Source organism: Chenopodium album, chromosome 22 (assembly GCF_948465745.1).
Source record: "Chenopodium album chromosome 22, dcCheAlbu1.1, whole genome shotgun sequence".
NCBI lineage: Eukaryota > Viridiplantae > Streptophyta > Magnoliopsida > Caryophyllales > Amaranthaceae > Chenopodium > Chenopodium album.
The window spans coordinates 39,892,053-39,904,102 of NC_137855.1; the positions used below are offsets into that span (position 1 = coordinate 39,892,053).

General features: G+C 35.3%; 1 protein-coding gene across 1 annotated transcript; it reads left to right on the plus strand.

The window, feature by feature from the left end:
- The first annotated feature begins 3,015 nt into the window (after positions 1-3,015).
- On the plus strand, positions 3,016-11,846 carry LOC145603749 (glycerophosphodiester phosphodiesterase GDPDL3-like). Its single transcript, XM_081659726.1, has 9 exons — positions 3,016-3,325; positions 4,301-4,594; positions 5,431-5,546; positions 5,684-6,185; positions 8,016-8,054; positions 8,168-8,452; positions 9,490-9,632; positions 10,430-10,910; positions 11,160-11,846. Exons 1-9 carry the CDS (start codon positions 3,214-3,216, stop codon positions 11,450-11,452), a joined length of 2,265 nt encoding a protein of 754 aa, XP_081515852.1. The 5' UTR covers positions 3,016-3,213; the 3' UTR covers positions 11,453-11,846.
- Positions 11,847-12,050: the final 204 nt, after the last annotated feature.

Sequence of the window (12,050 nt, forward strand, 5' to 3'; positions counted from 1 at the left end):
ATCTTAACGGTACTAATAGACATTTATAAAAAATATATAGTGTTTTTTACCTTAAAACATAGCATTTGATTAACAAGATAGTGATTTTCAAAGAAAGTAATTATATTATTTATGTATATTTAAAAAAAAAAAGTAATTATGTAAATAAATGGTCACATAATTTTAACCTATTGCCTATGGGTCGGGTAACGGTCATGATGGATGCTTGTCATTTACTCATGTGCGCTCCTATGCGGCATAATTGGGTGTAATTCTCCGTATTTGCATGCTCATCTCACATGTACTTGGATTTTTTATAACATCGATCCATGTCATAATCAACAATTTGTAGAAAGAATAGTATTTATATTCAAAACATGAAAAGTCTAATGATGAAAAGTAATAATATGGGATAGATGTGCCTAAATTCTTTGTTTTTATGTGTTATGTTTCTTAGTTTGGTAGGCCTATATCTCTTGGTATGATATGATATTGATAGTAATAGTGAACTAATCAAGATCATATATAGCTAGAAACTTGGAGTCTTGGTCTCTTGGATGACTATTATTCCATACAATTTGATCGAAGTTGAATGAAGTCGATGAATTAGATAAAATAAGTTTTGAAAACATGTGTTATAGCTAATAAGTTCTGATAAAGTGATAAGAGTTACCTAAGTCTAAACTGTTAACATTAGTTTTGATTATGTCTGATAAATTTACACCATTATCAACATAAGTTTTGATAAAACATGTATTAGGACTTGTTCTCTTCACCTGAAACAAGTAGATCTGGCCTGATTTTCATAAGGTCTGATCTTCATCTAATCTGGTGTGATCTAATTTTATAATTTGAATTAATTTTGATCGCATTTTAATACTAAGCTATAAAGAAAAACATCATCAAAATGGAACTTGTTAGATTCGTCTCATCATGAACTTTTCAAATATGTAATTTTTATAATTTTTTGCAATACATAATTAACGATATTTAGCAATAAGTAAATGATAATTAAAAGTTCTGATGTGGTCTGATCTGAATGTTTGATCTGATCTGAATTTATTATAATAAGTACCTGAAATAAGTTGAAGAAAACATGTCATCCTAAGTGTGGATTGGACACACCTTAACTTTACTTTGTATTCCATATACATGCCTTTTCACTTACCTAGTTCGTTTTTAATTGAAATCGTATACCCTAGCTTATTCATCCTTATATTAACTTATTAGTTTCATAAACTATCTTACTAGTCGTATATGAAATTATCTAAATTTATTAGCATTTTTTAATAAGGTGAAAACAATAATTCTATAAAACTTATCACAATTATATATTTAGCATCCATGCATGGTCCATATCCTAATCAACTTGTAGAAAGAATAATTTATACTTTGTATTCATTCAAAAAATGAAAATTGACAACATTGTAATATATTTATATATGGGTTGACGCCCAAAGTCGTTGTTGTTGTGTGTTATGTCCCTTAGCTAGGTACTTCTACGCCTCTTGGTGTAGTTTGATAGTAATAGTGAGCTAATCAAGATATATAGCTAGAAGCTATATTATTCTAATTATAGTTTGAAGTTGAATGAAGTTTGTTCCTAATTATTACAACAAATTGTAGCCTACTTCAATTAAATTATACTTTGTATAAGATTTGATAGGATTCAATCCAACCTGATTTTTAGGGAACTAGCCTCTCAATTTTTGCACATTACATAATTCAATTGATGAGCGTATACCTTGAAAAGGAGATTTTTCAACTAGTAGCTACATACTTGTAATATATGAGGGTGCGTTACATAATTTTCACTCATATGAACCCGTTAGTAACATGATAAATTGGATGGGTTAAAGATAACCTATGATTCTAATTGATTTGTATTTCTTGTAATAATCTTACAAAGCAATGAAGGAAGGCAACGAATTACTTTCTCACATGCACCAACATAAGACTTTGGGGGTGTTTGGCAAATACTATACGAAGTAACTTTTTTAGTTTGGTCAAATAGCAAAAATTATGTTTTCAGTTGTTGATTTTTTTGTTGGTTTTAAAGCCAGCTTTTCAGCCAAAAGCTAAAAGTCAATAGTAATCCTAGTAATTTTTTTCAATTAGCTTTTTAACTCACTATTTCACTAATAAACAACAAATAGCCACAACTAATTTTGCCAAACAATTTTGTAAATGGCTAACTCAAACAACCAATTTAAAAAGTCAATCCATACAACTAATACTTTGAGCTGGTGAAACCGTCAAACAAGCCAACTATTGATTGCCTAACAACCCCTTCAATTTATTACGGAGTACAACATTAATGTATCACAACTATAACTTTACTTGACTCCTACATTTATGAAGCAAAAGGATTTAGTAACTCATAGAAAAACTCATAAAAAAGTATTTTTTTTTTAATAAAAAAGTTTATAAGTAAAATTTGCTAAAACATCGAAGTTAACTACAATATATATATATATATATATATATATATATATATATATATATATATATATATATATAATTCATGCACATCATACTCACGAGTGTATATCTTAGCTCGTTATATTAGCTCCTAATACTCACTAGTGTATATCTACTCGTTATATTACCTCCTAATAAAGCAGCTCAGCAATTGAAGCCGCCTATCACCAAGCTTAGCTTGGTCTAGTGGGAAAGATTGTACCTTCCAACCATGAGGTTGGGGGTTCAATCCCCACTAGAAGCACTTTGAGGGTGGGGATTCCTTACCTTTCCCCCTCACTCTCAAAGTGTCTGGCCCGCAAATATCGGATCAAAAAAACCGTGAGGGTTGAGGTTCGATCAGGGTCCTTCTCCTTACCATTAAAAAAAAAAAAAAAAAAATTTGAAGCCGCCTATCACATCTTTCATGGTTGTCTGTGACAACCTGACTTCAATCATTTTCTCAAATTTCTAATTTTTATTTTAATTTTATTTTAAATATCAACCCAAATCTAATTTCATTTCATCTTTATTAGTGTAGTAATTTCCATATTTATGATTCAACACGTAAAATAAATACACTTCAAATCCACTAAAAACCCCACCAACCTGTAAAGTTCCCGTTTTTTTTTTCAACTTTCTCTCTCCTCTTAGAGCTGGAATTTTGTCACCTCACTTAAAATCCGACAAAATCTGCTAATACCCACTTCAATTTACTCCCAAAATCTCCGTCGCCGGCGTTAAAATATCTCGCCGGAAAATAATTTTCCGGCAATGGGTGGTTCCAAGCTTAGTACTGTTGTTATTGCAGTAGCTTTTCTACTTCTTCAGCTTACTGTGTTTTCTTCTGCCCAGAAATCTCAAAGCAATTGGCTTACTCTTGATGGTACTTTTTTTTTTAATCTCTCTCCTCTTTTTTTCACCATTTTTGGTTGATTTTTACTGTTTAATGGAATTTTTGCATGATTTTGGGATGTGGGTTTTGTTAAAAATTTGATTTTGTGAACTGGGTTGCATTTATTTTTGGTGATTGTTGAGTTATGGAGTTTCAATTTCTGGGTTAATTTGGAATTTTTTTGGAGCTTATATTGTGTTTTTTTTGTGATTTGTTTACTGAAGTGTTTGAGATCTGAAGGGTAAGTAAGTAAGAACTAATTTTACTTCATTTTCTGGTTTATTAATTAATGGAGTTTTTATTAATTAGTTTCAATAGGTTGGTGTCCTTGGAGATGATGCTGTTAGGGTACTAGATTTAAGATTGGTGTAATTTGTTGGGATTTTAATGTTGGTGTTATTGATGCTAGAATTGCCTATAATACATGGTATTGGAAAGTTGGAATCTAGATCCTGCTAAAATTGGCAAGATGTAATTATTAAGGATTGCTATGAAATTAGCATTGGAAAAATCATATTACTCTTCCTGTGGATTGTTTTACTAAAACTCAGCAAGGAGAGTGGGATAGGAGTACATGCCCAAGTGTTAGACATGGCCTTGTCATAAAATATTTGCATGATTTGGTACAAATGAAGTGTTTTATGTGTCATACACTCACTATGTCCAAGTTTTGAGTATCCGACAGGAATACTTGAGGTGAAGTGATAGTTGGAGCAACATAGCCTATGGATACTCTAGTGTATTATTTGTTGATTTTAGGTCTTTGATGCTAGCATAAGTATGTTAGCTATTTGTTTGAGAAGTAAAATTTATTCTCATAAATCAAAATTTTAAGTTTACACAATTATACATCGAGGTTTTGTTATTATATTCTTGTACTTTATTTCTCAGGTTATGTGCCACCAATTCGATTTTAATTCACTTATGATAAATTCTTATCTAATGGGGAAAGAAAATATTTTTCAGGGTCACCACCGCTGGTCATAGCACGTAATGGATTCTCAGGGTTGTTCCCTCCAGCTAGTTCTTATGCCTACAATTTGGCAATGATGACTAGTGTGCCCGATTTGGTATTATGGTGTGATGTTCAGTTAACAAAGGATGGCGTTGGGATATGCTTCCGAGATATCATGCTGGATAATTCCTCTTCCATTAGTTTCGTGTATCCGAAGAGAGAGAGTACATATAATCTTAATGGTGATCCTAAAAAAGGGTATTTCCCCGTTGATTTTACTCTCAAGGAACTATCACAAGTCTCTTGTAAGCTCTCATAATCAGCTTCTTATGTGCTCCTTACTCTACTAGTCTACTGTTCATGTTAGTTGGCTAAGATTTGTTTATCATGCCCATTTTCATGAGATACCATTGCTGTAGGTTGCAGTGTCCAGTGCTTGCTTCCCTATGGAGCATAGAGATATTACTATCTAAAAAAGCCACATTTAATGTTGTCAAACCTTTCCATTTAAATCATTTTCTATACGTACGGTCTTGCCAAACTATATGAATATATGATTATATTCTTTTACAAGTACCTAAACCAACAAAAAACTGCTTGGAATATGCTAATAGTGCAATACATATATACCACCAAATGGCAGAGATGAACTAATTTTTTACTTTTATTTATTTATTTTTTTATGTCATTACTTAATGCATACTTTAAAAAACTTTACAGTCTAAGTTAGTGAATTTTGATCAAGAAAGTCAAATGTGGTCTATTGTTTTAGGCGGATGTTGTTTAAGTTTTCAGCATGTATGTGTGATTCCCCTTAGGTTCAAGGGACTGAGCTTTTATGGGTAACAAGTTCAAGGAGAAAGGATTGGATTAGTAGTGATATCTCCTATGTAGGAGCCTAGGCCATAAATCTTTTTAGTATTTCTTCTTATCTTTTACGTTCCATCTTTATTCCTGATGCGTGAAATGCTATTTTTCTTTGCTTAAAGGATGGGGAACAGTGCAGAAGTGGATCCCCCACCTCCATTCATGCATGAGATATGGGACACTGAGGATATCTCTGTGGAGCCTTTCTGGCATATTTCATTCCATTTCTTTACACTAGATGTTTGGTACTGATTTCTCTTATGATATGCTGCAGTGACTCAAGGAATTTATACTCGAAGCCCTGATTTTGATGGGAGTGCGTTCGGAATTCAGACTGTAGAGGATGTGTTTATGCAAAACAAACCTGCAGGTTTCTGGTTAAATGTTCAGGTATAGCTCTTTTTCCATGTAGATACTGTTCGTTACTTATTGCATTTTAGATGTTGGCATTAATGTTCTCATGTAATTTGTCTTTTGAAGTGCATTAACTTTGAAATGTAAATCATTAAGTTAATATCTTTCTGCAGAATGATGCTTTCTATAGCCAGCACAAACTGAGTATGAGGAGCTTTGTTATTAGTGCTTCCAAGAGAGTAATAATGAGTCATATCTCGTCTTCTGAGGTCAAATTTTTGCAAGGACTTGCAAGGCCATTTGCATCGACCAAAACAAAATTGATTTTTCAATTTCTTGACAAGGGCGCTACAGAACCTTCAACCAATCAGACTTATGGTTCCCTCTTGAAAAATCTCCCCATGATTAAGAAATTTGCTGCCGGAATCCTTGTCCCAAAGTCTTACATATGGCCTGTTGACCCAACTTCATATCTACAAACTCATACTACTCTGGTGGCAGATGCTCATAAAATTGGGCTTGAAGTTTTTGCATCAGATTTTGCTAATGATGCCACTTTTGCCTACAACTACAGTTACAACCCAGTTACTGAGTATCTCTATTACATCGATAATGGGGACTTCTCTGTGGATGGTCTGCTGTCCGACTTCCCAATAACGCCATCAGAAGCTAGAGGTTAGCTATAATTTTTTGTCCCATGTGTAATAACTAACCTAATAGTCCTATAATTGCTCTAAAATGTTCTCAATCAATCAATCAAAGCCTTAATCCCAAAAGTGGGGTCGGCTAACATGAACCAAATTTGATTATTCCGTGTAGTCATCAACATAAATCTTTCTCCTCCATCCCTTACGATCCAAAACTTCATCCTCACGTAAATCCATGCACTTCATATCCTTCCTCACTCCTTCCAACCAAGTCATCTTTGGTCTCCCTCTTCCTCGTTTAATCCCTCCATGGTCCCACTCTTCCACTCTTCGCACCGGTGCACCCTCGGGTCTCCGTCTTACATGTCCAAACCAACGCAGACGATTTTCCCTTAATTTATCTACAATGCCCGCCACACCTACTTTCTTGCGAATAACCTCATTTCTGATTCTATCTCTTAAAGTGTTTCCACACATCCACCTTAACATGCGCATTTCCGTAACCTCCATCTTTTTAATATGCTCTTTCTTAGAAGCCCAACATTCTGTACCATAGAGCAACACTGGTCTTATGGCAGTCCTGTAGAATTTTCCCTTCAACTTTAAGGGAATGCTGCGGTCGCATAACACTCCCGTGGCCGCTCTCCATTTAAGCCACCCTGACTTAATCCTGTGGGTCACGTCTTGATCAATGTCACCATTCTTCTGGATGATCGACCCTAGGTACTTAAAACATTCACTCATGGTCAAATCCTTTCCATCCAAACTCACCACTTCATTGCTTGTACCCCTCTGAGTGCCAAAACGACATACCAAATATTCAGTCTTACTCCGACTTAGCTTAAACCCTCTAGATTCCAACCTTTGCCTCCATTGCTCCAACTTGACATTAACCCCATCCTTAGTCTCATCCACCAAAACGATATCATCTGCGAACAACATACACCATGGAACCTCATCTTGAATTGGTCTAGTTACTTCATCTAGAACCGTTGCAAAAAGAAAAGGGCTTAATGCAGACCCTTGATGCAATCCGATTGTAATAGGGAAATCTTTTGTCAACCCTCCGCATGTCCTCACATTTGTTGACACATCCCGATACATATCCTTAACTAGGTCTACATACCTTCGTGGGATACCTTTCTTCTAAAATGTTCTACAATTTAAAAAATAATAACATAGGAATATTTTCCTGAATAAATCATAAACATATTAAAAATTTGAGGAAAATTGTGTAATATGATGATGTGAGGTTGTGATGATGGCATGTTTTACATTTTTTCTCTCTATTAAGCTGGCTTTTGTGAAGATGTTATAGCTTGTCTGTTCTATCATTTATAAATTCAATTTTTGTTGATAATGGGTAATTGATGTAGCGTCCACTGTGCTCCCTTCATTCTCTTACATGACTAGGGTTTTCTCACATGAAAGATTGATGAAGCTTCACATCTTGTGCTGCTCTATGCAATCCACCTTAATTCTCCTGTAGTATAATTGCTTAAGGCCTTGTTGTGTCTTTCACCTTTATATATCTTGGAATAAAGTGTCCTAATGTCCTATACCAAGTTTTTACTTCTCCAGTAGCCTATTTAGTTATTATGTTTCTCTAGCAGCCGATTTTGTGCTTCTTTGCAGACTGATGTGTGATGGTTTGTTATTAACATTACCTGAGAAAATTCCAATTATTTTGAATGTTATTTTGATTTGGAATACTTCTTCACTCTAGTTGTCCGTTAAATGAGCATAGCAGGGGTAGTTCTTTGTGTTTGTATGCGAAACAACTAGGGCTCATATGTGGGTTATTGGGCCTGATAATTATGTATTTCTTAAATGCTAACCTTGTGTCAACTTCTTGCAGATTGTTTTGCTCATCTAGGCAAAAACGCACCAGCTCAAGGTTTGTAGTTCCTCCTTTTGGGCCTCTACTCTTTTTAGTGTTCTAAGCTAACATAAATTATCTATACATTGACATTGCTAACATGTTCCTATTCTTGTCTTGTTTTCTTTCAGACAAGCCCTTGGTTATATCACACCATGGGGCAAGTGGAGACTTCCCTGGTTGTACTGATGTAGCATACGAACAAGCTATTAAAGATGGCGCAGATGTGATTGATTGCAGTGTACAAATGTCAAAAGACGGGGTACCGTTTTGTTCTAGCACTGTCAATCTTATGAATAGCACATTGGTCGGTCAAACACAATTCAGGAGTGAAATAGCTACAATTAAAGATTTTGGGTCAGCTCCTGGAATATATTCATTCAGTCTAAACTGGGCTGATATTCAAGGCTTGACTCGTAAGTGGTATTGGAGTTGTGATTTTGTCTTATTTTTTCTACCAATTGTTTAACTTATCTACCTCTGACATTGTTCTTGACCCTTTAAACTGGGGTCTAAAGTTCATGAGAATTTTAATTTATAAATTTTCATTCCTCAGCCGATATTCAATCTAAACTAGACAATTGAAGGCCTGACCTGTAGCTCTTTTAAATGGGAATTATGGGATTTATAACTTAGGACTTCACCCTTGGTTGTTTATCCTCCTCAGAGACGTATCTGTTGAAAACAAGTGTCTAAATTTCACGGGAATTCGAATGTTCAATAGTGACCTTATATTATATACAATATACTTTTCCCTGGGCTGACATTTGAGGCTTAGCTCAAAGGGTAGTTTGAAAGTTAGGGCTTCTTTCTTCAAACCTCAAGATGATTTAATGTACCTGTCTATATTCTAATATAACTATTCTTAAATTGTTCAAAGCACCCCCCCCCCCCCCCCCCAAACCCCTCTCTAGTGATCACTGTTTCTACAATTTCACTATTTGACTGATTTTTCCTAGTTGTGTTGGTTCTTTTGAAATGGTTGTGGTTATGCAATAATTTGATTGAATTTGAATGTTGGAATTAAAATAAGTCTGTACAGACTTTGAACTTGCTGTTTTGGAATGTGTGTGTACTCATTCTACAACTTATGCTATAGATTATTGATTTTCCAATTACCATTATAACCCATTAATAATACTGTTAGGAACATTGATACACTCAGATTCATACTTCTATAAGATAGGTTATAGATGTTTAGAACTTTTATTGTATATATATAGTAAATACAAAGAATTGAATCAAGTGAAACATTTTCAATTTGATTTTCACACCATAACTTCAAATTTTGTTCCGCTAGATGCTTCTTTGGTGGGCCTTGACTGCTAGTCTTTCCTATGATCTGAATGCTTGCCAGATGCCCTTTGTTTCCCCTCACTCTTTATCTGCTTGTAACATTTTAACATTATTGGAGAGCATTGACATGTTGCTCATTTCTTTTTCTTGCTTGCAGCCGTGATATCAAACCCATACACCGAATATTTCCTGTACAGAAATCCTAAAAGCAAAAGTGTTGGGAAAATTATATCCTTGGCTGACTTCTTGAATATTGCCAAAAACGCAACATCACTTCATGGTGTGTTGATCAAAATAGAGGTGAGTTCATTATAAGGCCTGCATTGTATCTATTCGTGCATATGTTGGCTTTCTTTTCACCTCTAATTTACCTCCTGCAAAGTTCCTGATTTTTCAATTTGATGTCTTTCTGAGTATGATATCTAGCAGTATGGCATGCATAGCATGCTGCAAGGCTTCCATTGGGTGATCCAACTAATAATAAAATGAGTGAAGTAGTTAACCACTGGTGCATGCAATAATAGCAAATGTAGATGCAGCACTAGCAATATGTTTAAAGGGAAAGTGCAGAGTGTCAGGGGTGTGACTGATAATTAGAGGCCAAATGGATGTTGCTTGAGTACAGATCTTTTTTTTTTTTTGACACAAGAGTACAGATCTGAGCATAGGTATCAACCTAATGTGCTAGAGCATCTGTAAAAAAGCCTTATATATTACTTTGTCTGTCACCGAAAAATATAAAGTTAAGCATTTGGTTTATAAGATAAGATGCACATGAGTTTCTAAAGTAATCCTTTGGCATTGTAGTTTACTAGGTGGAAGCATAGGTTTAGGTGAATTGGAAAATTTTGTGGATTAGTATGGTAGTTCAAAGTCTTCAAACATTTCATTACTGTTTTTGGAATTGTATTCCTTTTGGCCAACTTAAAATGAACTGTGGGAGTCTCGTTAGGACAAAGTTTGGGCATAGCACATGTGCAGTTTTTTTTGTTCTTGTTGCTCTTTTATACAAAACTTTAATTAAGATTTTAATAAGGTCTGATCCTGTCTTTTCTTGATGCTAATTCTGATCCTGTCTTTTCTTGATGCTAATTTAGCATGCAAACTACCTTGCACTGAATGAGGGCTACAGTATAACTGATACAGTATCAGATGCCTTAGAGAAAGGTGGGTACAATGGCCCGACTGCCAAAAAAGTTATGATTCAGTCCACCAACAGCTCTGTCCTCAAGGCAATGAAGGGGAAGAAATATGAACTTGTTTACCAAGTCGATGAGTCTATTAGTGGAGCTAAGAATGATACCATAGCCTCTATCAAGACCTTTGCGGATTCTGTAGTCGTCAATAAGCAGTCCATCTTTCCAACAAGTGGGGGATTCCTTACAGCTGGGACCAATGTTGTGCAACAGTTTAAGTCAGTTAAGCTTCCCGTATATGTTCAAATTCTCAGAAATGAATTTGTCAGCCAAGCATACGACTTCTTCTCCGACCCAATTGTCGAGATCAATTCTTATGTCGTGGAAGGTGGAGTTGACGGTGTCATTACAGACTTTCCAAAAACTGCGGCTGATTATAAGAGTAAGACTTGACTTTGGCTTCAGAGTTCAGACTTTCTTGTTATTTCTGCCTTTGTTCTCCTACTAACTTCCAGCAGTGCTTTTCTCCATGGGTCATGAGAAAGTAGTTTCTGCTTTTACTATAGTACCGTTGAGATTTGAGAACAGCAGGATTTGGGTCATCTGTCACAACATCAAATTTTCATGCTTAGTTCAGTAACTTCATTACTCTGCAAGGTTATGATATATGTCTATTTATCCCCCTTTGCAGGAAATCTGTGTCTGAAGTTGACAAACACACCAGCATACATGAGCCCTGTTCAGCCTGGTCAACTCATGCAGCTCATTACCCCATCTTACATGCCCCCAGCTGAGGCTCCTAATCCTTTCCTCAGTGTTGCTGATGTATCAGAGTCGCCTCTCCCTGCTCCTGTGGAGAAGAATGCCTCGGCCCCATCAACAGCGGAAACCCCCAAAACATCACGAAACAGCCAGAATCAAATTTCCGCTTCAACATTGTTATCTTTCTTGTCCATGATTGTAGCTGCTGCTCTGCTGTTTTGATAGGATTACGTAAAGGCAATTCTTCATCTTCCTACTGACTTGATTGAATATGGAGTTTGGTGTTGCAGATACTCTCTTCTGTTCATCATCATAATCCAAGTTTTTCCTCTAGCTAAATTATGTGATTTTGCTTCTATTTTTTCTATCACTTTTCTCCCCTTCCCCCAAATTCGGAAGCGTTTAGATTATGTCATAGGTTATGTCCATTCTTAATCATTTCTGTCCTGATCGCGGAGTTGCAAAATGAAGTACATATCGTCTCAGATACTCAGATTGTTCACTCCCTGTATCTTCCTACTTGTATTGTTGTAAGATAATTAAGTCATAGTTATTCTTTGAGTATGATTCTCTTTATTAATAATTATCATAGCTCTTTGGTTTTTTGTGTTTCTAATTGACTTGAAAGCATATTATATTTCACATTATCAGATCAATCAATCATTACCAAAACAATTAACAGAGTATCAGGGAAATTGATTCCTGATTAAACTAATCACACTTCATATCAGCCAGCGAAAGGCATGCTCTATCCTACTAATCTCTTCGTCGTTATGTAAAATAGAAAATATTAACCAACACGCCGGTCCAAAGAACCTCC